A 26,640-nucleotide genomic window follows, 5' to 3' on the forward strand; every position below is an offset into this window, starting at 1 on the left:
TGCTAAAGAATTGTAAATAACTGAGAAATTGCTTCCTTCTGGGCTAAAAAAATCTAGCTGTTGTAGAAAAAAGTTTGCTATACCTGAAAATAAAAGCTGGAGAATTAATATGTTTTCTCTACATTGATTCCATTGATTTTTGGACTTTTTAGACAAGACAAAAAAAAAAAAAAAAGCTGAATTTCAGCGATGAAGGAAATGATACTGCTGTTTCAGATAACTGTATGGGCTTATAGTGGCTTTGGAAATGTAAGGTATGTATGGGCTGGATTTGGCTTTGATTTTTGATTTTGATTTTGGATTTTGAATTTGGATTTGGATTATATATGGGCTACATTTGGAAATGTAGGGCTATGTAGATTAGTGGCTTCACTAAGTTTGCGGTAGTGGGGGTGGAAGGAATCCTCTTTATGCATTCTAACTTAGTGATACCTTTAAATATCATGTGGGAAGTAATCAAAGGAACACACAAAATTTATTTTTTTTCCTGTGAGACACAGCTTCTTGAGACATATTGTTATAATCCTTGCTTATGAGTCGCAGGCCCACTCCATGGAGATATTTCCTCATATCTGATTTTAACATGTGGACAGTTGTTGCTATATGAAGGCTCTCATGCAGTTTTGTATGGAGTGTAAGTTGTATTCACATTGTTGTTTGGTATTGTTTGTCAAGGGCTGCAGCATTTTCGTGAAGTAGAATGTAAATGAAATAACCTTAAAATCAGAATCAGAGCTCACAGAGGCAAATTTATAAAACTATGTCAATCTACTTCTAGGACTAGCACTGTGGAATGGAAAATATTTTGGATATTCTTTCTGATGAGAAAAGATATGATGGTATTAATTTACCACTGTTTTCTACATTTAACAATGAAAAAATGTGTTTGACTCCAGATGCATCAAGTTTTTTTCTCAAAAGCAGTAGCATGTTTGAAAACAAAGAAAGGAAAATAGTAAAAATCTTTGTGAATGCCTGTTTGTGGTACTAAGTTTATTTTTGCCTATACCACAGAATTACATTCAAAAGACCAATTTCATATTATCCGTAATATGTTTATACAGTAGAAACTCGCTACAGGTCATTTCAGAAGGGAAAACTGTAACCTATAAAATGTGATTAACCAGTTGTAAGGAAGTCCAATAATCTCAACAGTGTTATACTATTTAGGGTAAAAATAAAGTTACCAATACTGCCAAATCATTTGTACTCTCTTGTGCTGCTAACTTTATTATCAATCTGATCAATATTACACGGTTGGGACATTCTTCTACTATATACATGAAAACAATTATATTTTCCCAGCTATATAGTAATCAGATTATTTACTTTCAGGGTTCTGTAGGTTTACTCTGTTTCTTTTGTTTCTTCCAAATTAATTTTTTTTTTAAACGTGGAGTGGGAGGATTAGTAACTCAAGTTGTTTTGATAGTATGAACATTAACCTGAAGCTGTATAGTGATTCTTTGGAGAAGATACGAACTTTAAGCTGAAACACTGTACTGATTCTTTATGAAAAGAAATTGAACTTGCACTGTCTTACATGTACAGAGAGTGAAAAGTAGTATCAGCTGCTCATGGCATGTTTGAAAATAGTTCATCAACACCTTCTAGTTAGGGTGCACAGCAATTTTCTTTAATGCTATTAATGTTTAAGATAACAGAAGGAAAATAAAGACCCATTTAAGACTTTTAAATGTTTGTCCTGAGAGTGAAATTTAGCTTGCCTTCTAACCTTTTGTTTGATTTCTTTGATTAATAAAAGTTAGCTCTTGTGTAATGAATTTGGGCATATGCTATTTGGCATTAAAGTATATCCTGCCTGGCACTGATTATTTATTTTACTTTTTAAAGGCCATGATTAAAAGTTTTGTGGATGTCTACCAGCTTGCAAGTTCCAGAGTTGACATGTTAGTGAGAAAAACAGCATCTCATCAGCTTCACGCTGCAGTGCTAAAGTCCAAGCTCCAAACAGCTTGTCTTCATGAAAGTGAGAACTTACAATTGGTAAGTCTGCTTTTCAACGAACTTTTGTCGTTTGGATGTAGTTTCTGAGCATCTCCCTTCATGCTGTACAGTTTCTGCAGTGGCAAGAGAAACCTCTTGAGACTTTTTCAGAAGAGAAGGGGTGATAAAAGTTAACACAAGGATTAATTTTACTACCGTATCTTCTGGGAGAACCCGCTCTTTGTTGCTGTCACTGGAAAAGTACACATAGTGATTTCTGTCTTTGGCAGTACAACAACCAGCTGAATTTTGGACCTGAGGAATTTAACCGTCTAAAGATACAGCAGCCTATGAAAAGAAACCGTTATTAATTATGCGTGTAAAGACAGTGTTAATTAGGATGCATGATTTTTTTTTTTTTTTGTAGATGGTGATGAAAATGCATCTCACTAAAGGAAAACACTGTGATCCCATTATAAGGTTAAAATCCAATTTTAGAGATCATTTCTTGTCTAAAATGCTGTTGTCCACAAAGACACTTGAACTTGTTTAAGGCTAATAATGTGATTCCTCAGATCTGAGAAGTGTCTTTAGGGGATTGTTGGATGCAGATGTATTTGTCACACAGGCAAGACACATTAACTATCAAAGATATATGGTCAAGTATGTCTAGAACGAGACTGTTTAAGTTGTGCAACTTGCAGACACTTGATAGATTTCTTCTCCATCTTTCTTCACTTTTGCACACAGGATTAAGGAGAAAGCTTTAGGAGGTGGGCTTTTTTTTTTTTTGCCTTTTGTTGTTGTTGTTGTTGTTGTTTTTCTCCTCATCCTCCTCATCTTTTATTCTTGTGAAGCAAAGGGCCATAAGGAAAATCAGGATTGTTCGATTTTCTGTTTGAAACATAAAATCCTGAAGAAGAGAGCAGTCAAAGCAAATGGCACAGACACCTCAGCAAATATATATCCAAAGATTGTGACTATCACTTTTGTTGTTTCCAAAATAATTGCATTAATTTATTATGATGCTTCTACATTAAATCAACACAATACAAAATTAGCACAAATAGAAAATATATTCATCAGTGCTGAATTTCACTTTTAAGATCTTGAGATGATAATTGTTGAATGAAAGCATTGTTTTATTTGTGGCTGTGCAACCTTTCTGAAAAGCTCAATGAAATTGCTTCACGGAAATTGCTTCTTTTCTCCTCCAACCAGCCTTTCTTTATGTTTCTGCTAGGTTTACATGTGTCCTGCTGAGCCTGTGCCCAGTGTAATTGGGTTGCTCCTTTGCTTGTTATGATTGTTTTTGTTTAAATCAAGATGACCACTTGTATACTAAGGAAGTGTGCCAAACTTGCTGCAGCAAGGTTTGCTTTCATTTGGATTGAGAGAGCTTTTAGCAAAGATTCTACTAGTCCTGTCTATGGAGGTCTATGCAGTGGCTTGATTTGTTACAGTGAAAACAAACAAACTGCCTCCCCCCCCAGCTCTCTGATGCCTATGATTAAATGTAATCCTTTCATAAGTAATTGGTGTCTGCCTACAGTATCAATGTACAGATGATAGTGTTTGTAGTTTAGTACTGTCTGTGTAGTACTTCTATACAACCTGCCGAGGAGACAAACAGTTCTTTTAGAGACAAGGTTTAATTTTAACCTCAGCATAAGTGTTAATCGAAAGTGTTCTAAAATTTGTATGTAAAGGGGAAAAAAAAATCAGAATGATAGTTTCTCAAACTTCCTTGAAAAGAATTATATGTGTCTATAGGGTATTGTTTAATATTTGTATTTTCTGTAAAATGTGTTCCTAATATTCACAAACATTGCATGAAACATGAGTTTTAGTAACTTCAGGCACCACAGCTTTCCAGCATGGCTTATATTTTTAAGATTCAGATGACAAGCTCCAATTCTGATTTTGAGGAAGTTTGCACTAAGTTTCCTTTTGTATTAAAATACAGCTGACTTTTTGGTTGATTATTTTCAGTGAAACAGAATAATGCCTTTTCTCAGCCATCTGTTGGGTTTCATAATGATAACACACTTAGTTGTTTTCAATCATTGTTTAATCACATATCCAATTCAAATAACAATGCAAACAAAACTTTTTCATGTAAGAAACACAGCAAGTGGATGTGGTGTCTTAATCAGTTTAGACTGTATTTTATTTTGCAGAACTTCTTCTGACATATGCCTGTGTTCCTAGAACAGTGAGCTCAGTGCTGAATCAAATTTTTGAAAAGTTTTTGAGGTGCATGCCAAGTGAGTGGGCACCTAGCTTATAAGACCAATTTTTATATCACTGTGTCATGACTGTCTCTTGGTGTCTTATACACTGGTTGTATAACATTATATGACCTCCCAGCTGTCTGTTGCAAGTTTGGGCAATTTATCAGCAGTGTCTTTTGCATGTTGAGAAGGTGTTGCCTTCCGAATTGACTTTTTTGTATTGAAATTTGCTAACTGCATCACCTTTCTTTCTATTCACACCACTTCTCTTCTGTTGCTTTTATTTTTTATTTTTTATTATTTTTTCCTCCTTCTAATAATTGAACAAATCTGATTCAATAAGGCAACATCAGTGATTTTGACTTTTCATCTTATTCTAAGTGTTTGAATTGACATCTCCATCCTTCAGTCTAGTTCCAGGCCAACCACTTTCCTTCTAGTCAATAAATTTTAGATTCTGAGGTTGTTATGTGTGCTCATGCTAATGCCAACAGAGAGGAATATAAAGGGATATGATTATGATGGACAGAGGTGAAATAAATGCTGGAAACACAGTTTACAGAAAAGAGGATGTGAGGTGAAAGGATGTCAAGAGCAGAATATATGTGTGCTCTTTGTTAGAGTCCACCTGTCTGTTGTACTCATCTCTGCTGATTCTTCCTCTGTGCAGATGAAGGCCCCGTGCAGATTTCATTCTTGCAACTCTTTAAAATTCAGTATGGCTAAAATATAGGCCATTATTTTTATAGCTAAACTTTTTTTTTCCTGTTGTTCCCTGTTTCTGTATCTGTTTTCTCTCTCTCTTTTTTTTTTTTTTTTAATTACTTTTCTGCTTTTTTCCTCTACCAAATGCTTACGCAACTTCCCTTACATTTCTAAAATGTCTTTTTTTTCCCTGTATTTCTGTTATCAAACCATTAACACATTGTAAAAGTCTTTGCAACCCTAAGTTTCAGTTTTCTATATTTCCTTATTTCTTTAAATTTACTTTTTCTGAAGTGCAACTGCTGCAGTCATAATTCTGTCCTCTGTAACTTGCTGCATACCACATTTAGGGCCATATCTATAATTGGTAGGGCTAGTAATAATAGTAATAATAGTTCAGCTAATAATGTGACATTGGTATGGCCATATATATACACTTGTCTATGAGGATTTAGGCTCCAGAGGAAGAACAGAGAAGCCAGCGGTCAGCCTCTAGCATGAAATAAGATGGAGAATTTCACTGAGCACTCAATTCATTACAGGACTGGCACTGCCATTTTCTCCATGAACTTTAAGAAACTCTTTTCCAGTTATAAACTTCTCAGTGGCCTTCCCTTTATGTGTCTGTGCCCTTATGCCCTCTTACAACTTGCCTTAGGAAAGCTTGCCTTAGGAAAGTTCTTGTAAGGTGGTCTTAGTGGAAGTTCTTCATAAGTAGGAACTGTACATATAAGGAGAGAAGATACCAGCTAAAATGTTACAATATTCCTTATTTTTTTCCTGCTTATTTTTTGTTCAGCAACAGTTAGTAATGTAAACATCACAAACTGGACTGTGCTTATGGGTTTCCTATTAAGGGAACACTTGCCAATATTTTCACAGAACTGGACTCTACTCCTTTGATCCATTTTACTTTTTCAAATGCCTGAACTTATTACTATGCTTGCACTTTCATTCAGAGTTGTAGTAGCAAGTAGGCTTTGAACTGGGAGCTTTTAAGTGCAGTACTGTACAGTAGTATAGTCATAAGCAATTATTTTGTGGGTGCTATGAGGAAAAATGTGGCATCACATTAGTCACATGGCAAGCATGAGTCCATGGCTAAGGGAATGTGTTGCTACAAGCAGTGCTGTGGGGAGTGGGTGCAGTGACACTGTATTTTCCAGTTCCTGACATGTATCAGGAAGTGACAGAATTCAGTCCAATATAATTGTGCTCCAGAAGGTGTTTTTGTGGCTTTCAGCCCTGAGATTTTGTGCCTGGTGCCAGTACTACTGTCAGAGTTTTAAGGATGTGAAATATTCTGCCATCAGTTTTGGCAAACGAAAGAAGCCCTTGTAACGCTAATCCAAGCAGTCAGGTGTCTCTCTGATCCTGAGTGTACTTTGTGGCCCATTCCACTCGGTGGCATGTGTGTGTAGGGTAAATCACCATGGGAGGGAAATGGGGCACTATATTTAATAATCTCCCAGAAGTATGCAGATGATTTTGTTAGTGACTTTTTTTTTTTTTTTTTTTTTGTGGCTTTCACGTCAGAATCAAAGGAGGATAGAAAATGAATGAATGAAGGGGAAAAGATAGTAACTTACAAAGCTGATGAAGAAAGCTTTCTATGCTGTTCTGGAGAAAATTAAATTTGGGGAGTCAAAGGGATAACTTCAATTGTAAAGGTAGAGAAGGCAAGTTTCAGATGTAGAGAAAGTCTGTAAGAAGAGCAGAGTTCTCATGCAATGAGCCATGAAAATAACTGTTGTCTTTGGATGCTTCTCCTAACTCGGGTTGAAAATCAAATCACTCATTGCTTTATGTGGCTTTGCATCATCCTTCCTTTTTTTTCCCCCCCATAGTTGTGTCTTTGTCTGTCTTTTGTCTGAAAATTCCTAGTAAATTTTATCTTGTAAAGTACTGCAAATGTAAGGATTACAAGTTTCGGTACGGTGAGAGAAGCAACTAGAATGAACCTACATGTGGGAATATTTTATATATTTTATTGAAAACAGAATTAAGCAGAAAGTATACTTCATACTCAAAGCAGTCAGCTCTCGGTTCTCATGACCTACTTGCATCTTTTTGATGGGAGGGAGACAGAAAATAAATGCTTGAAACTCAGACTTACCAGTTAACTACACCACTGACACTATCTTCCTACTTAGCCAGACTAGTCTGGTCAGTGCATGTCTTTCCCCATACCCTTTGTTTCCATGTCACTGGTTCAAACAGCATTTCAAGGCTGGGACCTGCCTCTAACAGGGATGCAGCATCTTACATTTAGAATTATGAGAAAGGAACTGGAGAGGAAGAAATAGACCACTGCCTTTCACTTGCTGCAGAGGAGAAAGTCTCGAACTCCATCAGTGTAGTGTTAAATGTCAGAGAAAGTCTTTCATGGGCCAGAGCCATATCTCTTGTGTTAGAACATGGAATGACTGATGTAGCTGGGGGAATTCTTCCCAGATGTTGCAAGAAGCAGATAGGTTCTGGATGAAAACTTTGCTTGGCTTTTCCACTACTTCATGCTAGCCTGATGCACAGTTCAACCAAAAAGATTTTTTAAAAGATTTGGAATCGAACTGGTTTTGTAAAAGATTTGAAGACACTAGTTTTTAATTTTCCATGCAAAGAATTAAGCAGACTTTTAAAATTTAATATTTTCATTGTTACCTTTGTTTTGTAGCATTTTCTTGGCAATAATCCAGGGCAGAATTCAGTAAGAGGTAGACCTCAAATAACAGTAATTTTACTCAGTACTGTTAATTACCAGTGCATCGTTTATTTACTGTGAAACATACGAATATTCTTAAAGTGGTAGAAGTAAAGGAAAATACAGCAGCCCTTTAAGGAGAATTTCTCCACTATTGAAATAATAATAGACATGAATATGCAGAAATACCAGAATAAGCAAATAATAATAATAATAAAAACCTATTCTATTTACTAAGCTTGATGTCTTTTATCAAGATAAATCTGGAAAGCAGTAGTATCTACCAGGGACTCATTTTTTTACTGAAGTATTTGACTTTCTTACCTGACTGTAAGCAACTGACCATCAGTTGCCAACTTAACTGCATAGCCAAGGAATGCAGGTATCCTGGTATAAATGCTCACCTTGTTATGTGGTATTGCTTACATAAGTAATAGTTGTAACCGAGCAGTATAAATCATATAGTTTAAACTATTTGCTTATTATGTAGTACAAATAAAAATATAATAATATGAAACCAATATTTTAAATCACATTCTGTGACTTGGGGCAAGGTGTTCAAAAAGAGTTACAGCAATCCAACAACACATTTGCTGTTTGGTAAAGAATACTTCCTTTTCTATGCAAAAGTTTTTTGATACTTAATATTCTAGGTATGTGAACTTTTAACTTGTCAGACTATTGTAACATATTTGAAAATTATAGTAATTTGATTAAAATGTTGCCTATAAGGCAAAAGGTTCAGTTAATAGAATCCATATGTAATTAAAATGCAGAACTAAATGTAATCAGACCCCAGTGACTGGTGCCTTCATATTGATAGTTTTACAATGGCCTCTGGGGTTGAAAGTTTATGTTAAAGTTACTAATGTAGCTGTGCTCCAGAAAATGAGCAAGACAATTTAGCCATTTCAAGTATGACAACATGCTGAAGCAACAGTCACAAAATACAAGAAGTTGATACTCTGAATTTTAGGGGTATCTTCCACTGGCAGGTGGTAGAAACACAAGAACTGCTCTAGTACACTAGTTAGAGAATTGCATTCAGCAGCAACACTGTTGTATAAACATCCCTAAATGAAGGATCGTGCTGTGAGCATCTAAGGGTGTATTTTTTTTTAATAACATAGTCACTTCATTTGTGTGAATTCGCATTTGAATCATCTGAAAGTTATAGACACAACACTATGTACCAACCCACAAAAGAAGTTTAAAAAAATTTCCTGAACTTAAAAAAAAAAAAAATTATTTTCTCTGGACAGTTTTAAGAGTCGACATCCTGTGTTAGAGTTCTCTAATCATCACCAGCACAATTTACAATCAGAACACACAGAGAGCCAGTTCAGACCAGCTCATCTGTTGACTTTGGCAAAAGCCCTTAATCTCACTGTGTGCAGCTGCCACTTGAGAGCTGGGGACTCGGCAGAGAGCCGAAGGAGGGTGGGATACGGAGTTGGTCAAGGCATGAACACATAGGCCTGCTTCATTTCAACAGTTGTACACTGCTTTTTTTATAGTCTTTTCATTTTACAGCCTTTTTTTTAAAAAAAAAAAAAAAAAAAAAAAAACTGAAATTAAATGAGGACCTCTCATGAGCCACTGCGCTCCAGGCATAAGAAATTGTAATGTCTGGCTTCCAGAAACTGTCCCGTCAAAATGTGCTTCTGATTAGGTGGCTTAATTACAGCTGTGAAAACAATGTTGATTTAGGCCTCAAGATTCCAGTGCATGTCAGCCGTTATTAGCTAGCCTTGGACTGAAGCCACCATTTTAAAACTCTGTACCACTAAAGTCACACACTGCCTGACAACTTTTTATTTAGGCAGAAATGTTGCCAGAAGCAACACATTTTATGCAAAATATTTTTCATTGTGCAAATTTCAAATGTGACACTGTTGATGGACATAAAATGGGTAGTTATGGCTGGACTTCACCAAGTCCAAAGCCTAACTTTTGCAAAAATAAAACCCTAAACCCTGTTTAAAATAGTTCTTATAAAGTTTGACTGACATAATGCTTAATTTTAATTCCTTTAATTCAGTTTTATTCCAAATCCAGCATGTTGGTTTAACCACCCAATTTTATTGCATCTAAATTTTCCTGACAGTTTCATTTGCTGTTGGGAAATAAAATTGCCATTTTTGCAACATGGGAAATAATGGCTAGTTTCAAAACCAATATGTTTGAAACTTCCTTTGCCTGAAGCAGGTTAAGGCACACAGTCAATTTACTTTAGGGGAAAAAAGCTCATTAAATAGTTTTTAATATTTTAATATAATTTAAGTAACTGCTTTCACAGTGGGAAAGCTTATTAGGCCCATGTATTTACACCTGCAGAGAGGTAAATGTTTGGGTAATTAGGTGGTTTCCAATACTTCAGCTTTTCAGTGTAGTGGCAGAGTTAATACCATGAATACTGTAGATGGACGCAATGCATTCACTACATTTAAACATTACATTTCCACTGGTAGTATTTTGCTTTTATGTGCTCAAGAAAGAGATTTAAGCTTTAAGTGTTTTTTTTTTTTTTATTATTTTTTTTTTCTTTTGGTCTGTTTTGAAAGTCTCCTTAATGACAAGAATTGGCGAGGGAACATGAGTGAATGTGTGTGGGTGTTAGCTCTCGGCAGAGCCCTGTGCTTTGGAAAAGCAAGGTCCACGTTCTCACTTCACAGTTGCCATGAAATTCCAAATGTCCATGCTGTGCAGTTTAATGGAAACCATGAAGTTCCTAAATGACCGCAGGTTTATTCCAATGTTAAGCACAAAACAAATCTTTCATGTCATTGGCTGAGTAGCAGAAAAGGAGGGTCATATTTTCAGGAAGCTAATCGCCTTTCCTTTTTTTCGTTCATGGTTTGCATTTCTATGGCATTAGAAATGTGTTTCTGCTGAGGTGCTGGAACTACTACCTCACAAGCAAGGGTCTGCAGTGGTTCCCAGGACTGAAAATGAGATACTTGGAAGCTATTACTGTATTCGTCTCTTACCCTAAGTGCTCAGGCCAGAGCAATAATTGTACCTCCTACAGTAACTAACTGGAAATTAGTTCGGAGAGACTAATGATTTGGACAAGGAGACAAGTCTAAAGCATAAATTTAAGTTTGCCTTTTAGGAGAACATCATGCTTCCATTCACTGCTTGCACCAGATTAACAGAGAAAAGTGAATGCCTATGTTTCATTTTGTTCAGGGTTTGGAGGAGAAAGAAGTCTTCCATTTCATTTGCAAAATGGTATGTGGGGTTTTGAGGAACTGAATGTTTCTGAAAGGCTGCAGTGGATGCAGAAAGCAACTTTGCGTCAGGAGGCAGCTGTGTGTCAGACATATATGTGGTCTTTCAAAATCTGTTTCTTCGGTAATATACAGTGAATTTTATTCACCAGCTGCATATGTTTGCTTCATGTATGCTACATGACTTTGTTTTTTTTTTTGCCTTCCTCCCACACCTTGTGAAGTGAAATTCTCAGCATATCAAAATAAGAGAAACTTTTCTATATGATTACAGGACCTGCTAATTCCGTAGTAGAAATAAAAGTATTGGGAGTGCTACACAGGCTGTTATTTTGAGAACTGGATATTATAGACCAGGACATTTAACCCCAGGAAAAAGTTTTTACAAAAGAACAGAGCCAAGGACAAAATTTTACTGGCTTTGTAGAAGAAAAAGAATATTCTCTACAAAGGCAGACAAATTCACTTCTTTCCAGACTCAAGGACTTTTACTCAGGCCAGAAGGTGCTTCCTCCTCCCTTTTGAAGAAGTTATTTCAAGAAAGGGAGCTGGGAAGCTTCTATTATTCTCTGTTAAACTGTGGGTTAAACATAAAGGGAATGTCTGTCTGTTCTGTGACTGTGAATTCACTGAGAAATTTTTGGAGGCGATTAAAGCATAGCTGTGCCTGAATGAGTCTAGCTCAGATACTTAAATGGTGTGCGAATCCATGGAATCCAGGTTGTCATCTGCCTGATATTGTCTTATCATTTTAAATTTAGATCACTTAAGGTATACTGTTGTGAATAATGATTTTCTTATTCTGACACCTGTTTGATTTTGCATTTCTGTGTGTTTCAAGCTAAGTATTTAAAGCACTGTTTATAAGGAGAAAATTCGGTGCTGATCTTCATTCATTATCTTTGATGAATGTGTGGATGATACCCATGAGTTGTGATTAAATTGAGTAGTATAATAGATGGAAGGATTTTTGATGTCTTTCAAAGTGTTTTTTGTTATTTTGTAATACTACCCCTGTCCAGTGCACAGGGAGAAAGGACCAGAGAGGAAGAACCAGTGTTTCCAGGAGTCAGCCTGTTTCTCTGCCAGCCTCAGAAATGCATACATATGCAGCATGCCCCAAGTGTAGCATGTATAATGCTACATTTACTCATTACAAAAAAAAAAAAAAAAAAAAAAAAAAAAGTTTGTGTTGGCATTTAACAGGATTAGTCTGGAGAATCTAACCATAAAAAACACATTTTTTAAACAGTGTAAGTAAGTATTCCCCTCAAAAGATGAATTTTTAGGTGTTTGTAAAGGAAAATCCCATATTTAAGTGTTTGTATTCCCCTCTAGGTGGCAGGGAGACAATACACAGCCTAGAGAATTCAGTGTCACCTAGCTGGTAAACCTTCATTCAAAGGAGACAACCTTCTCAGACAGCTCTTTCAGCTCCTAATCTCAGCTCCTGATGCACTGGTTTGGAAGAAAGGTCATGGGAGCACAGGGCTGGGTATCATCTCCACCCTAGGTCCCACAGCAGATTTCTCAGCTGTCAGAGACCAAGCAGAGGAGGAGAGGATCCTCTGCAGGCCAAAGAGAGATAATGAGAGTGATAAAGAAGGGTAGCTGTAAACCACAGCAGCCTCCTTTACTTTGTGTCTTTCTGGAATTTGTAAAATCAAATTACTCTCTGCTGTTCCGCTCATACTCTTTTTCTCTTGCCTTCTCCTGTAATTGTGTATGCTTGCATCCTTTTCACTTGGGAAAAAAAGAACAAGCCTTCTGTGACATTTTTGCTGTAGAGTAACATGTTTTTGTAGAAATACATCTGTTTACCTATTTCCATTGCCTGAATGTTTGCATTTTGTACTTTAAGGATAAAAGTTAATGCAAGAAATGAAAAGAAAACCAACAACACAAAAACACCTTTAAAATATATTAGAGTGTGTGACTTACACAGATAAAAAGACAGGAAATTCAAAGTTAGGGCATGAAGCATAACACTGCTCTTAACTCATAATTCTATTCCTATAATGTTGACATGATTTAAGGGCATACAGTCAGCAAGTTACATCTTAATGTTTATTTTTATTGGGTTTTACATATTTAAGTCACACTACTTAATATTTACCCAGCATATATTTATTTATTTATTGTTGTTGTTTCTAAATTACATGTAACAGCCTTTCGTGGAAGTCTGTGAAAACCTACATTATGCAGCAAAGGCACAGTTTTTCCAGTAAATCTTAGTGAGGACTTATTTTCTCCAGAGACTGGGCTTCCTGAAGCTATTTGGCCTGTTGAATAAACTAGTACTTGAAGAAAATTTTTAAATATGGAAGAAGTACCCAATAGGGTAAAGAACCTCCTTGTCAGCTGTGAGGATGATATAATGATAAAAATAATTATTTTTCAAATAACCTTTGTTTTCTTTAGTTTCTGTAATGATTCAGTACAATCAAAGGCATTTAGAACCACAGTGTGCTTCTTAAGCCATATCCTTCCTATTTTACAAGCATTTTGTCTTCTGTTGACTTGTTGCAGAAATTCTACGTTTAGGAAGGGGAAATTTACAAAAAATATAGACAAGAATACTGTGGTAAACCACCAGCAGTTTCCATGTTATGTTTGATATTAAGAAAGCAAAGTAATATAGTGATGATGTAATGATTCCATTCTCTCATTTTCAGATGCTGTAATTGTTTCAATTCTTACATTTTTTTTGGAGAGGGATCCCTGGAACCTTTAAAGACACATTACTTTTAGACACCACACTTCTGAATCTGTGCCTGAACTGAAATTGACCCATAGAGCCAAGGTTTAGTCAGGAAATGTCACCATAAAACTGATACTGCAATACTTGCCTCTGATAAATGTGTATGTTCACCAGTATTTTGGGAAACCTTTTGTTCTATCTAGGCATTACATGTAGTTTGACAAAGAAAGTCCAGATCCACAGTCATGGAATAGTTCACTGATTTTTCAGGTTTTGTTAAGTACCGGTGAGTGTCTCATTTGATCACAGAATGATTGGCTCATATGGTGACTATAGGCCTATGATCAGGATCCCTGACAGTCTTTCAGACTCTGTGTGACACCAAGCTTTCTTTCACAGGGTCTTGTAAATGCATGGCACTCCTCTGGGAGCCTGAGCATATCCTACAAGTTAACCAGGACTTTGCAAAGCTTTTTGACATTACCAGTCATCCAGTTTCATTTTAATTTGCGCATGTCAAAACATCTCATTCCTTTAGGAATTTCTAGTTGAATTTAATAACTTACTGAAGTTTACTGTGCTTTAAGTAAAAGATTTTTTAGAAGAACAAAATCTAATCAGGAGTTCTGTGTAAAAAAAAATTTAAGGTATCATTCTGAAGCATAAAAGGACCACCAAATTACTGAGATATCACTATGTATTTTTAATGTTATGTTACAGTTTTCTTGCTATACAAGCCAAAAAGCTTAAGGAACCTCTCTCCAAGTCTCTTTCTATGTTCCTCATGAACTTTCAATAAAAAGCCTGTGTGCCTGATGAAAGTTTGCAGTGTCGTATGTGGTGTGTTTTTTTTTTTTTTTTTTTTTTCCCCAACTCTTCTTTGCTTTCAGAACATGCATTTGGCATATGTATACCAAAGGGTGAAATTCCATTAGCGATTTTTTAATGGCGATTTGCATAAAATATGGTTGGTATGCAGGAAATACTAGTTCCATTTGCCTCACTCACACTACATGTTCAGCCTCCCAGAAAGTGATGATCTAGTACCTGACTAAACTAAAAGCAGTTCTTAGAGGCTGATTGTACTCTTGAATTTAGTGAGTATAAAAAGTTCTGTTGAAGTAATTATTAGATTTTTATTTAATCTCAGTCTGAAATATAACTGTATATATAAATTGGGCCAAAACCAATAGAGACAGTAACCCTAGCTCACCCACACTCAAGTTGTTTATAACTGATAAGCTTGATTCCTTGCCCAGTTAGTGTAATTTGGATCTTGCATTTACAAAAGACCTACATGTTAGCTGTCAACTGAAATTGAGCCTAATTTTTTTTTTTTTTTTTTTTTTTTTAGGCCATTCAGATACCAACTGATATTTTATAAGCAACACTGCAGGAAAGCCAACTGCATTCCCCAACCATTACTGTTATAAAACTACTCTTTAGAACTCTATTGAATATAAACTGCATGAGATATTATATGCAATCTGTGGGAGAAGGAGTAATTCCCTCCTGAAGTTACTTGAATCAAGTTTTACTGGGGATGAATGAACATTAAAATGCTTGGTTTGGATAAGCAAACAAAAGCTTGAAAAATGTTGCAAACCTATAGGGATCCAAAGGTATCTCTTCCTGGTGTATCTTTCTCTGTGCTGTTTCAAGGTGTGGGGGATCAAACCCTAATGAGGATTTTGACAGGGAGGTGGCAGTGTACACAATTGCACTGGGTGACCAAGAAAACGCATGCTGCATTGGCCAGTGCTAAGGGAACCCTTTGTCCTCCTAATACGTTGATGGTTTTAATAATAAACGTTCCTGTTGAGAACATAAAGCTGACAGCAGTAACAGCTGATGGCATAATTCTAATGACATAATTCTGTCATTTTTTGCTTTGTCGTTAGAGGATTTTTTTTAAGAGGCCTTTCAGTTTAATACAGTTATTTAGATGAGCTGAGTTACAGGCCTACAGCCTCATGCAAATGCTCATGTTCTTGCTCAGCATTACAATCTGTTGTTAAAAACAAACAAACAAACAAAACCCTACAACAACAACAGACAAAAGTCTATCTTTCAAATGCAGATAGGTTGCATTTATTATGTCTGTATCCAGTTTATCTTCCTAGTTCTGTTGTCTCCTAAGAGCTACCTACCTTCAATCTGCTGTTTGTTATGGAAGGCTGTCAATTCACGAGATCAGCATCTCCCTTCTCACTACATGATCTGCAGTTATTTTCTCCGCTAAAATGCTTTCTGTATCGCTGTTACTTCAAGTCTGAAAAATACTATTTTCCTACTTGAAATCTCACTCAGATGTTCATCACATTTTTTTCATTGCTGAAAGTTACCCATTTTAGCATCAGCAACCTCTGCCAGAGTTGTACAAGTTCCATGTCCTTATGACTTGCTTCTTTTTCACCACCTTTTATAACGATAAGTTGGTTCTATGTCCTTTCTGTAAATTCCTGTTGTGAGAGGTGTCTGCTTTACACCTCAATCAATATATTTTATTTTTTGTTTCCTTCCTTCACGCTTTTGGCTTCTCTTGAGTTTCTGATTTCTACAAGCTGTGTGTCTGCTTCTCTTTATAAAAAAAGCAAGTTTCTTATAGGAAAAATGCTCTTTCAATGCTTTTTAGAGAGAACTTAAGGTGACCGGTCCCTGTAGATATGCTGGTAAATCAAATAGGTAACACAATCTATCCGAACTTGCTGTAGTTAAGCAAACAACAGAATCTGAAATAACTCAACAGATAGGCTTTTGGGTCATGCCTTACTGAAGTTCTAATAGTTGAAATCCATAAGGCTACCACAAGGCATTCACAGTGGCTGTTCTCTTAGTTCCACTGCCCAGACATCTGTACTCATACAGTCTGTTCCGGCTTTGGTTAAGAAGCCTCTTCATCAAAGGGCACTTGAACATTGTCAGTGCTTACTGAACATTGGCTCTTTGAAGGCACTTTTGGGCTTAGTCCACATATTCAATTCAAATACATTTGAGAGAAGTAGTAAGCAAATGAGTATTTTCAAGGCATCTGGCTGCAAAGTAACAGTAAGTTCCATGTTTGTTCTCATTTTTAAATAAGCTATCAGTAGAGTGCTAAAATGTTAATTTCCATTTTCATTTGTTTTGCTAGCTCTGCATAGTTCTGATCATTATTCCTTAAAATATTGCATATTTGGAAATCATCTTCTCAGTATTTTTAATGCAAGACAGCTGAATCATAAAGGTACTTTAATTGTTTGTAGACTTTTCTCCTCTAGGTTGTTAAATGTTGCTGTCAGAAATAATTACATTTTCCATCTTTTCAACTTGTACCTGTATTGCTGATACAGTATATCTTTATTAATTATAAAGTGAGTGAATTATTTTACTGAATCAGTGTAATTCCTTTTTTTTTTTTTTTTTTTTTCATTTTCCAAAATGTTTATGTTGATTAGCTCTAGGATTCTGCATTAAAATTAGTCTCTAGTAGAAGATATACTAATGCACCACTGGCAAAGCTTAGCTTTCCTTGTCCTGTTTAGTAATGGAATTCCTAAATTGTAGTCACACCATTTCTGAGCAAACAGACAAAAAGGAAGGTAGCTAAGCATTTTGCTGTGCGTGAGCAGTTAGAGGGCAAGCAGACACCATGCACCTTGACCACCTATTATGAAGCTTTTTGCTGCAATGTCAAGTGAAAGCGAGTTAATTGGGTGAAGCTGTAGAGCATGTTAGGGGCATGGTAAAGGGTTGCTGTCTGACAGCTGAATGTCAGCAGAAGCTAGTCAAGTGTGGCTGAGAGACAGAGACCTGTCACAAAGTTCATGTGGACTATAGCACAGTTAGGAAGATGAAATGTGGTTCTGTCTCACTTTCTCCCTCATTGCATTCAAGCACCTTAAGATTTCACACTGTATGTGTCAACCCTTGTTCTCTAAGCTGTTTTCTCCTAACACTTCTGCATTCAAATGATTGGACAGAAGATGCTAATGTTTGGTAAAATGAATGTAAATACACCCTTTTTCCTTTTTCTGCTAGAGTGGCAGTATGCATGCAACTCAAAAGAAACTTTGAAGGCTTACATCAGACAGTCACACTGCCTAGGAGTTCAGATGATGACTGAATACATTTCTCAAGAGAATATGAAGCTTGACACTTTAAATTGTTGGATAGGGACTGTTTTCCCTCTAGCAATGACAGAAGAAAAAGCTAAGCAGTAAGCAGTGAGGACTATTTCATGAGCCACTTGTGCCTCAGCATGGTGTCACAAGCATGTTAGTCTCCAACTGTAGTTATCTTCTTCTCTTCTTGTTGGAAGGAAGCAAAGAGCTGTGAAGGTAACCATCAGAGAGAAATACTAATTAGAGACAATAAAAACTGCAGGAAAACTCACACAGTAGAGAGGCTTACTGGGAAGCAACAGGAGCATCAGTTAAAGGCAACAACAACCTCACAATACACTGATGCAAAATGTGGAGAGTTGTTACAACCGTTTAGTAAGAGTACAGTGTATCTTTCAATGTTGGTTGCACAGTACAAAATAAAGCAATAGTCATTCAGGTTGGTTATTAAGATTAAAAATAAACAGAAGTTGCTTCTATTCTTGAGAAAGTGGAAGGACAGTGGTAGGCAATGTTGGGTAAGAAGTCTGGCTCATGAAGTCATGTTCCTGTGTTAAAGAACTTGAAAACTTCAGTTGAAGTCAATGAAGACTGAGCATTTCTCCATGAAAATAGTGCACTACATAGTTTGTGTAGTGTTTTGGCATTATTACAGTGTAGTGCAAACAACTTGACCTGAAAATGAGAGACGTCCATGTGTATTCCACTGAATAGAGACAAAATTCTGAAAGAATTACTATATATGCTGCATGGCAGATTTTTGGCTAAAATATTTAGAAATCATCACAATTAGCAATGCATAGTCAAATTCCTTGTCTTTAAGCCATCAAAACATTGAAGATATGGTGGTCTGATGTGGTAATCCTGTGCATTTCTTCAAACATACCAGGTTTAAATACATTTGAATAAAGCAGGATTTCTTTTAGAAAAAAAAAAAAAAAAATCTTTCTTTAATTGCTTGTAATAGAGTCTCTAGAGTGTGATTTCACTGAATGCATTAAACGCCAAAGCGTTATAAAAGCAGAAAAAAAATGATTTCCAGATATTTCAGAACTGTGTATTTTTTCAGTAACTTCTGGAAAGTGAAGAGGGAATTCTTTGAAAATGAAAAATGCCATTGGCTAGCAGCACCCAAGGAAGAAAGTGTGTTGTGTGTTTAACTTGCTGACTTAATGTGTAATGAGTTGGCAGTCCACTGAATTATTCTCTGATAGTAAATTGTTTCCAGAATCCAGGCAGGAGTGCTGACAATTAGAATTTATACTGAATGTTACAATTTTCCTACTTTATGTCAGGGATAAATTTAGTCTTACTGCCTCAGAATACCGAATTGCAAAATCATTGACATGGGAAGCAAACTTTCTGGTTTTGGCCAGCATACATTCCTCCTTTGAAGAAATTTGTTAACTAGCGCAGTATTAAACTGACACCACTAGTAATACTTTCCATTTTAAGTAGCAGTTTTTAGCATTTTCATCAGTCTGATGTTTTATTTATTTCACTGAGAGTGAGAAATGACTGTTTGAGCTACTTTTAACAGCAAACGAATGAGCAGCATGCTGAAGTCCATTGGTGTTATGGGGCAAAAGCCAACTATTACCAGTTTTGGGAATACCAGTCTAAGAAGGAGGTTGTAAATTATTTGAAAATTTTCATCTTTTTACAGAGAAATAGGTTTTCCACATAAGTGCTGAAAAATGGTATCAAAGATGGCTCTTGTTTCTTTAACACTTAGTGGAAGTTCTATTGCTACAGTGAAATGATGTAACACACAATGACAACACAGACGAAAGAAGCTGGAAAAAGTATTATTGGCCATTTGATATGCTGTCTACTGCTATTACTGTGTATATGTATGTTCTAGATTCAGGGTAAGGGAAAGAGATGAGAAGAAATCAGTACCAGAAACCAATTGCGGAGATGTATACTGACTGTTTCCTACTTCTCCTCCATTGCTCTCTGCTCTGTGCTTACCCCTTGCATTTCTTTCTGCTCTTGGATGGCTGTGCTGCAGCTTCCTCAGAGATTTTAGAGGTTGCTGGAATTCAGAAGAAACTGCAGCTTGCTCCTCCTTCTATACTTCTGTTTGCTGTCAGGATTCCTCACACACCTAGGTCTCCTGTAGTCTGGTGATTTCCTATAGATAACACTTCGGCCTTATAATACAATAGTCACCTTTAATTTCCCAAGTGATATAACACTGAGCTTACTACTGTATCTGCATCATCACACAGGAACATCTATAACTGAGTCTTTGTTTTATGTCGCAACTTCGGTATTATTCTTTCTGCCCTTTCATTTCATCCCTTTCTTGGTAGTTTTCTGTTCTAAGTGGCTTCATTTCTTTCTTACCTAAGTCAAAGAGATATATGCAAGCTTGTTTTTCACAATGCACAAGTTGTAACTCACAAAAAAAATCTTACAATTTTTTATTATTCTGATTTTTTATTTATAATTTAATTTATGTCATAAAAAAGCAGAGGGGAAATTTGTGTTTTGAAATTGAGTATTTGAAAGCAGTTTAAAGTGGCTAAAATTTGTGGTGGGAAATCCCCAAATTGGAAGGAATTACTGTAACATACAAATAATAGAAGGCAATTGAAAAGTTGTGGTATTATAGTGAAAATTGTGGCCCAGTAAAATTATCCTTGCGTTGACTTTGCAGGCTGAAACCATTCTGACTGATTTGTGGCTTCCACTCTGGGTATAGATTTTAGTGCTACAATTGAAGATAAGCAATATTCTTCCAACAGTGTGTTTCTTCATGTAGTTATCTGTTTGCACCACTGTCAAAACGGATGCACAGTTTTCTAATTCCAAACGTCTGACATTACTTCACAAGTATTGATATATAAAAGCAAAATAGGGTGTCTTTGATCATAACATGATGCTTTTGAATAGGCTGACAACGCAATAAAAACATACATAAGAATATAATGCATGGTGGAATTATAATAATCACTCACAATGTTACATAATAAAGCAACCCTTTAGAAGTCAGTTTTAACTTTGGTAAAACAATGCATATATCATGAGACATCCTGTAAACTAGATCCTAAATGTGATCAGAGGTTAGCCACAAAAGAGAACCAGTAGGGAATAGTTGTTTTAGAAATCTTTTTTCCATGTCTAATAGTAAAATGTTGTTTGAGTTAACTGTAGTTTAGAAAACACTTATTTCATAATATAGACTAATCTTTTATTATTATTATTTTTTTTTTTCTTTGGGAAAACATATTTTATAAAGTTAGGCTACCAAATTCTGAAAAATGACCACAGGATGTGTGACCAATTACTGTATTCCATAAACATTTAGAAAGCCTATTTTTGCTAGACCTGTTGTGTCCTAAATATTTATTTAGCTGATGCAGTGCAACAGTCTAGATGGAATCATCTAAATCAGGTAAATAAAAGTGCTATGCTAAAGATTTACCCAAACAGACACTTTATTTAAGATACATAATTCCTCTTTTAAAAATTATCTAAATGCATTTTTATATGATGGATTATTATCACAACCCTTGTATAGTGTTTGAGTTTGCCAGTTTAATACATATGTTAGAAAGGTGTCTAAATACAATTATGTTGAAAGAACTGTGTTGAGGAAATTATCACTGCCTTTAAAATTTCTTTGTACAGGTATGTGTTCAAACAATGTGTATTGTAACAGTTCTTAGTGTTTTTTTTCTAGTAACCTATAGAAAGAATATTGTTTTCTTATTCATCGTGAGTGTATATAATGATACGGGATCAAAACAGTTCTTAGAGTAACAGCCAAGATATTTTTTTACATCAATCACGTTGTTATTAAATCTGATTTCCATTCTACTCAATGAATAGTATTCTGTTCTGTGTAAGAGGTACAGCGCAGGATCTGGATAACTAAAGCAGAGCTTTTTTCCCCCAGCAGTGAAGCTTTTACTGTAACATAGTCTATTGACTTGCTGCCAATCATTAAGTTTCATACATTTTTTTTTTTTGCAACTCTCAAAGGAAATCTGATTTCTTGTCTCCTTACTGGGATTTTGATGCCATATTCCTCAAAAAAGTCCCAAACCTCACTATATCTGGAAAAGGCATTATGAGATAGTAATTGTAGTATGTGATGTTTAATCATTCCGGTATGCTGATTAGCTGAGATATTGAAAGCAGTACAAACCATCATGTTTACATTCGTCTTCAGTATTTGTTATCCAGAGTGAAACCTGTTAGTAGGTTATATCTTAGTGATTTCATTCATTTACACACATAATTGTTTCTAGAACATCACTGTTGTTTTTTTTTGGTGCATTTCAATATTTTCTTAATAGTTTCTTATGAATGTCTCTTTCTTTAGAGAGAATTTAAGCCAGCTAATTAAAGTGTATAAATAACAAACTGTTAATCGGTGTAATAGGTGGATGCTTTCACTGAGATCTTATTTCAGATATGCTGATACAAATGCAGTGAAGCTTGTTTGTGCTTTTGCTCTTTAATGGTTCCCATCCTGCATAGTGTTGAGCACAGTAGGACTGCAAAGGTAGAGTGTTACAGATCAGTACCTGACAGTTCTGCTGGTTATCTGATCCCCGTAACCAGCATAGTTCAGAAAAACTTGAGGCACTACCTCATTTTAACTATGTCCTTGAAGTAGTCATCTAAATTTGCTACCATATGGGTTCTTAATGAACATGTAGCATAACCTGGCTGTTTACAGTAGCTGCAATATGGCTTGTGGTGAACCAGGAAATCAAAAGAGTCCATATCAAAGGGAACTGTTGAAGTAAGTGTTAGAGGCAACCATTGATTTTTCTTCTGCAATAGTAACAGAGGAAAGGGGAATCTTTCATGAATGTGTCTTTATACCTATGACTGAGTCTGGATTTGTTGAAATATGAATATACACCCTCACCGCTGCCTCTTTCTGTGTATCAGTGAGTCAGTGTATTGGAACCCGTGTGCCTTCATATACATGTATTTCTTCTTCTGTGTATATTTGTGTGTGTGTATGCATGTGCACGTGTGTGCATATGCATGTACAGTCTCCCTCAAATGCTGAGGGTGGGTGTTTAAAAACTGAAATACAGAGGCACGGTCTTTCATTATCTTACCTTATGTCTTTTCCATAGTAATACTTTGCATGTGTATGAGTTTTTCACATACTTTATGGCCTGATTGATTGTTATTTCCGCAGCTATAACCTTGGTTAAAATACCTTGGTAATAGGCAGAAGAGCAATATGACATCACATTGTTAAATTTTTTAAATTATTTTTTTTATCATGAATATTTAAGGGAATACACAATGTGTCTCTTTATCACTAAAAAAACTATTAATGTTGATAAACTGGTATTATCCATAATCTTTCAAAGTAGAATGCACAATGTTTTGGTTATGTGAGTTATATAATGTTGAATTTTAACTGGTCTAACCTTTGTAACTGTTCAACTGAATGTTGAGACTCATTGAAAGATGAATTGTATTCCCCAGCAATGTACATTCAGTGTATATTCTCTACCATCTTCTAACAGGCTAACATGCAAAGAGTATTTGATTTCAAATTATGATAAAATATATTTAAAAGTAATTTATTACCTTTCATGGATAGCACAGCATATTTTTCCTAATAACAGTGACAGGGAAACTGTAGATGAAGTTTGTTTACTTGATTAAAAAAAACTCACCTAACAATGATAATGAAGAGGGGTAAATGCTGTCTGTACATATCTTTAGTGCTTTAAATAACATAGACTGTAGTTTCTTAACATTTATTAGTGCAGAATATTGTATGTAATATCCTTCACTCCTGCTTATTAAAGATTAATATACATGTATATATGCAGGTATTGTATATATTACAGAAATGGTTGAAACAAGGTACAAACACAGATACTTCATATATATATATTTGTGAAAGATATAATGAAATTATTTCTCTTGCTTGTTTAACATTGCATGTAGATTCTTTTTGGATTTGTTTTTTATTATTATTTTATTTTACTCCAGGAATCAAGAGGGAGTTCAAACATCACAATGTCTTCAAGCTAGCAATTCAGCCTGACCAGAGTAGAATCCCAGATTTTTTGGCATTGCAAGCTGAACCTGACACATCCTACAACAGTTTTATGCACAATAGAGCCAATTCGCAGTCTTCAGTCTATTCCTTCAGCCTGAATGTCACATCCAGTCCCAAAAGAACAATGGAAAATGGATTTTCAGGTTCTTTGTATCAATAATCTTTTAGAAGGAAAAAATTGCATTAATGTAAAATGATGCAATTAAAGTGCAATTTTGTTGCTACCTTTGAATTGTAGTTCAGCGTTTGTATTTTTTGACATTAATTTTACGTTTTTATGAAAATGTGCATTCATATGTTCACATTTCTATGCTTCCTGTTCTTTGCATACGGTAACAGTTATTTTTTTTAACTTTTATTTATTGCAGTTGCTCATTTCTTATGTAATATATTTTTAAATGTTAAAGAATGACACATTTTGGGTAATTTTCCTCAGTCTTAAAAAAAAAAAATCAATAAGCCATTTTAGTCTCTATCTATCAAAGTTGTTTCATACTTGTCTATTTTAAAGCAGGACTGCAATACTTTAATAGGATTGAGAGAGCTATTTGAAATGTATGCCAATGATTCCTGTCATTTCATGGCAGCCCTGCCATGGTTCACTGAGCCCCCTCTTTTCTCTTGTCAGCTCAACTGAAGACAAGCATTTAGTTGCAAACTTTAAGCAGGTTGTGCAAAACAGAAATGATGTGACTGCTTCTCTTCCTGCACAATAATGTCACTGCTGGTCAATGTGAGAAGGTCAGGTTGCTCCTTGTAAAGCTACATGATACCACTTGCCTATTTGAACAAGTTAAGTTAACTGCTGAATCTGGTCCCTGCAGGCGTTGAAAACTCACCCTTTTATCAAGTCTGCATTTCATAAGAAAGAAGAACAATTGTGCAGGGAGGATTTCTGATGATATGTTTATGTACTTTATAAGGACAGTTCCCAAACCAGTGTTGCAGGTAATATATTTAGTTTAAGCTGAAAGACTTTAAAGTAATGGCTGTTTTGACCTTCAAATAGACTCCTTTTTTGTTGTTGTTGGTAGGACCCAAGAGTGACGCCCATCTTTGATGCTGACAGAATTTAAAGCAAGGCCATTGCCCTGCATTTTCTGCCTTGTAGCACACAAAAGTAAAATTGTATGTCAGGCCGAGATGTCGGGGAGCTGACAAGATGCCCCAGTGACATTTCAGCTGGAAAGAGCAAGTGTCTTGCAACCAAGTGGTCAAATATCAAATAATAGGTCAAGCAGGAAGGAGCTGAGTTCTAACCACAAAGAGGTTTCTGGTAACTTACTTGACAAGCTTTTGGGCGCTTTGTGGCTTGACAAAGTGATGTTCTGTTGGGTATCGCTAGACAGACTGTTCTTTATCGCCTTCAGAAGATCAGACATTGACATTGATTAAACTCTTTAACCCTTAAAGGTTAAATCGTAGCAGTTTCATCATTGTGAATGAAGAACAAAAGAAAATTTGTAATATACCATTTGTTTTCATATTAATCACTGAACTCCCCAGTGCTATTAACTTTTGATGTGCTATGTAGTTTTTGACAAAAAGATTGAACACAAAATCTATATAATAGATTGTTTCTCATTATGGACCAGTGATACATTAGAAAAATAATATTATGCATTATGGAATTTGTAATTTTTTCTAATATGTCAAAGACAGGATTTGATTTTAGAGTCCTGAATACTGAAACTCCATTTTGTCTGGAAAACAATTTTTGCATAGATAATACACCACTTATGATGACCAAAATCTTCCAAATGTCCTTGTTTTCAGATGCCAGAAAGGCTGATATAAATCTCAAATATACACCCAAATAACTTTAATCAAATTTTCAAGTTTTCATGTATTCTCTTTTGCAAGTCCATTGCTCACAGCCATGATATGCATGTGTGTATGGATACTAATATAGGTTAAGGAAAAAACAACTAATATATCATCCAGAACTCTCACACGTAAGAGTTGGCTGATATAGGAAGAACATTCCTTTTCTTTATGCTGATGCTTTTGTCTTGAACACTGAAAACAGAAGTTTTGTTTCCCTACAAAAGTCTTGGCTCACCTCTTTCCTGATAGTGACTGTTCCTGGTAAAAGCACTGTAAGTACTGTATTCTTCTCCCACAAATATAATGTCAAAAATCTTCAATATTTGCATGAAGAATGAAATAATATGTGAGCAGTTGTCTCTCTACTGTGTATAGAACTGTGTATGTGTTTTATTTTAAAAATATAATCTCAAGGTGCTCTACAGTTTGATAGTGCCTGTTCTTTCCTACATGACCTTAAGCTACTGAAGAAAATTTGCAACATATTTATTTGTCCCTTCCCCATCATTGCCAGTAAATGTGATATTGTACATGTAGAAACAGAGGAAGGATTTATTTATGAAATTTGTTTTTCTTTCCGAAATCAGTATCTTACTGACAGTAGGACTGATCTCCTGAAGTTACTTTAACTGCTCCAAACATAAAGTTCATATGATTTTACACAGTCCACAGCTATGGTTAACTGAATGCAATTAATAGGAATAATCTAGCGAGCTATCTTTTCTCACAAGAACTAGTTCATATGTTTCATGAACAGGAGGACATCTACCTAATTCATTCTGTTTAAATATTGACCAACTGCAAGTTACAGACTTCTTAAACCCATCTGATTTGAAGAGACTTTGAAATATGTGTTGTTTGGATGTCAGATGTCTCATTTATAAATGGAAGCTCCTCTTTCCCATGTTGGAAAGAAGTTTTTGAGTAGTAAACCGGATTATCGTTAGTCAAATACTCCTAGTTGCTTTTCAGGTAAATTGGAGTTTGTGATAAACTCCAAATGAATAGATGAAATCCAGCTGGCAAGATCTCCTGTGAGTAGCCTACAAATGATCCAATCAAAGCATTTTGTTCCCTTTTTTGGGGACACAATGAAAATTGTGTTGCTTGTGCTGAATGTGGCAGCACGGTTTG

General features: G+C 35.6%; 1 protein-coding gene across 1 annotated transcript in view; it reads left to right on the top strand.

Moving 5' to 3' along the window:
* The window catches only part of CCDC171 (coiled-coil domain containing 171), a 171,324-nt gene extending 147,414 nt beyond the window's left edge, over window positions 1-23,910 (top strand). Inside the window, 3 exon segments of the mRNA XM_082784295.1 lie at window positions 1,855-2,007; window positions 23,610-23,646; window positions 23,649-23,910. Of these exon segments, the coding sequence (XP_082640421.1) occupies window positions 1,855-2,007; window positions 23,610-23,646; window positions 23,649-23,839 (381 nt within the window). The 3' untranslated portion in view covers window positions 23,840-23,910.
* The last annotated feature ends 2,730 nt before the right edge of the window (window positions 23,911-26,640 follow it).

This window comes from Aythya marila (assembly GCF_965140915.1).
Source record: "Aythya marila genome assembly, chromosome: Z".
NCBI classification, from domain to species: Eukaryota; Metazoa; Chordata; class Aves; order Anseriformes; family Anatidae; genus Aythya; species Aythya marila.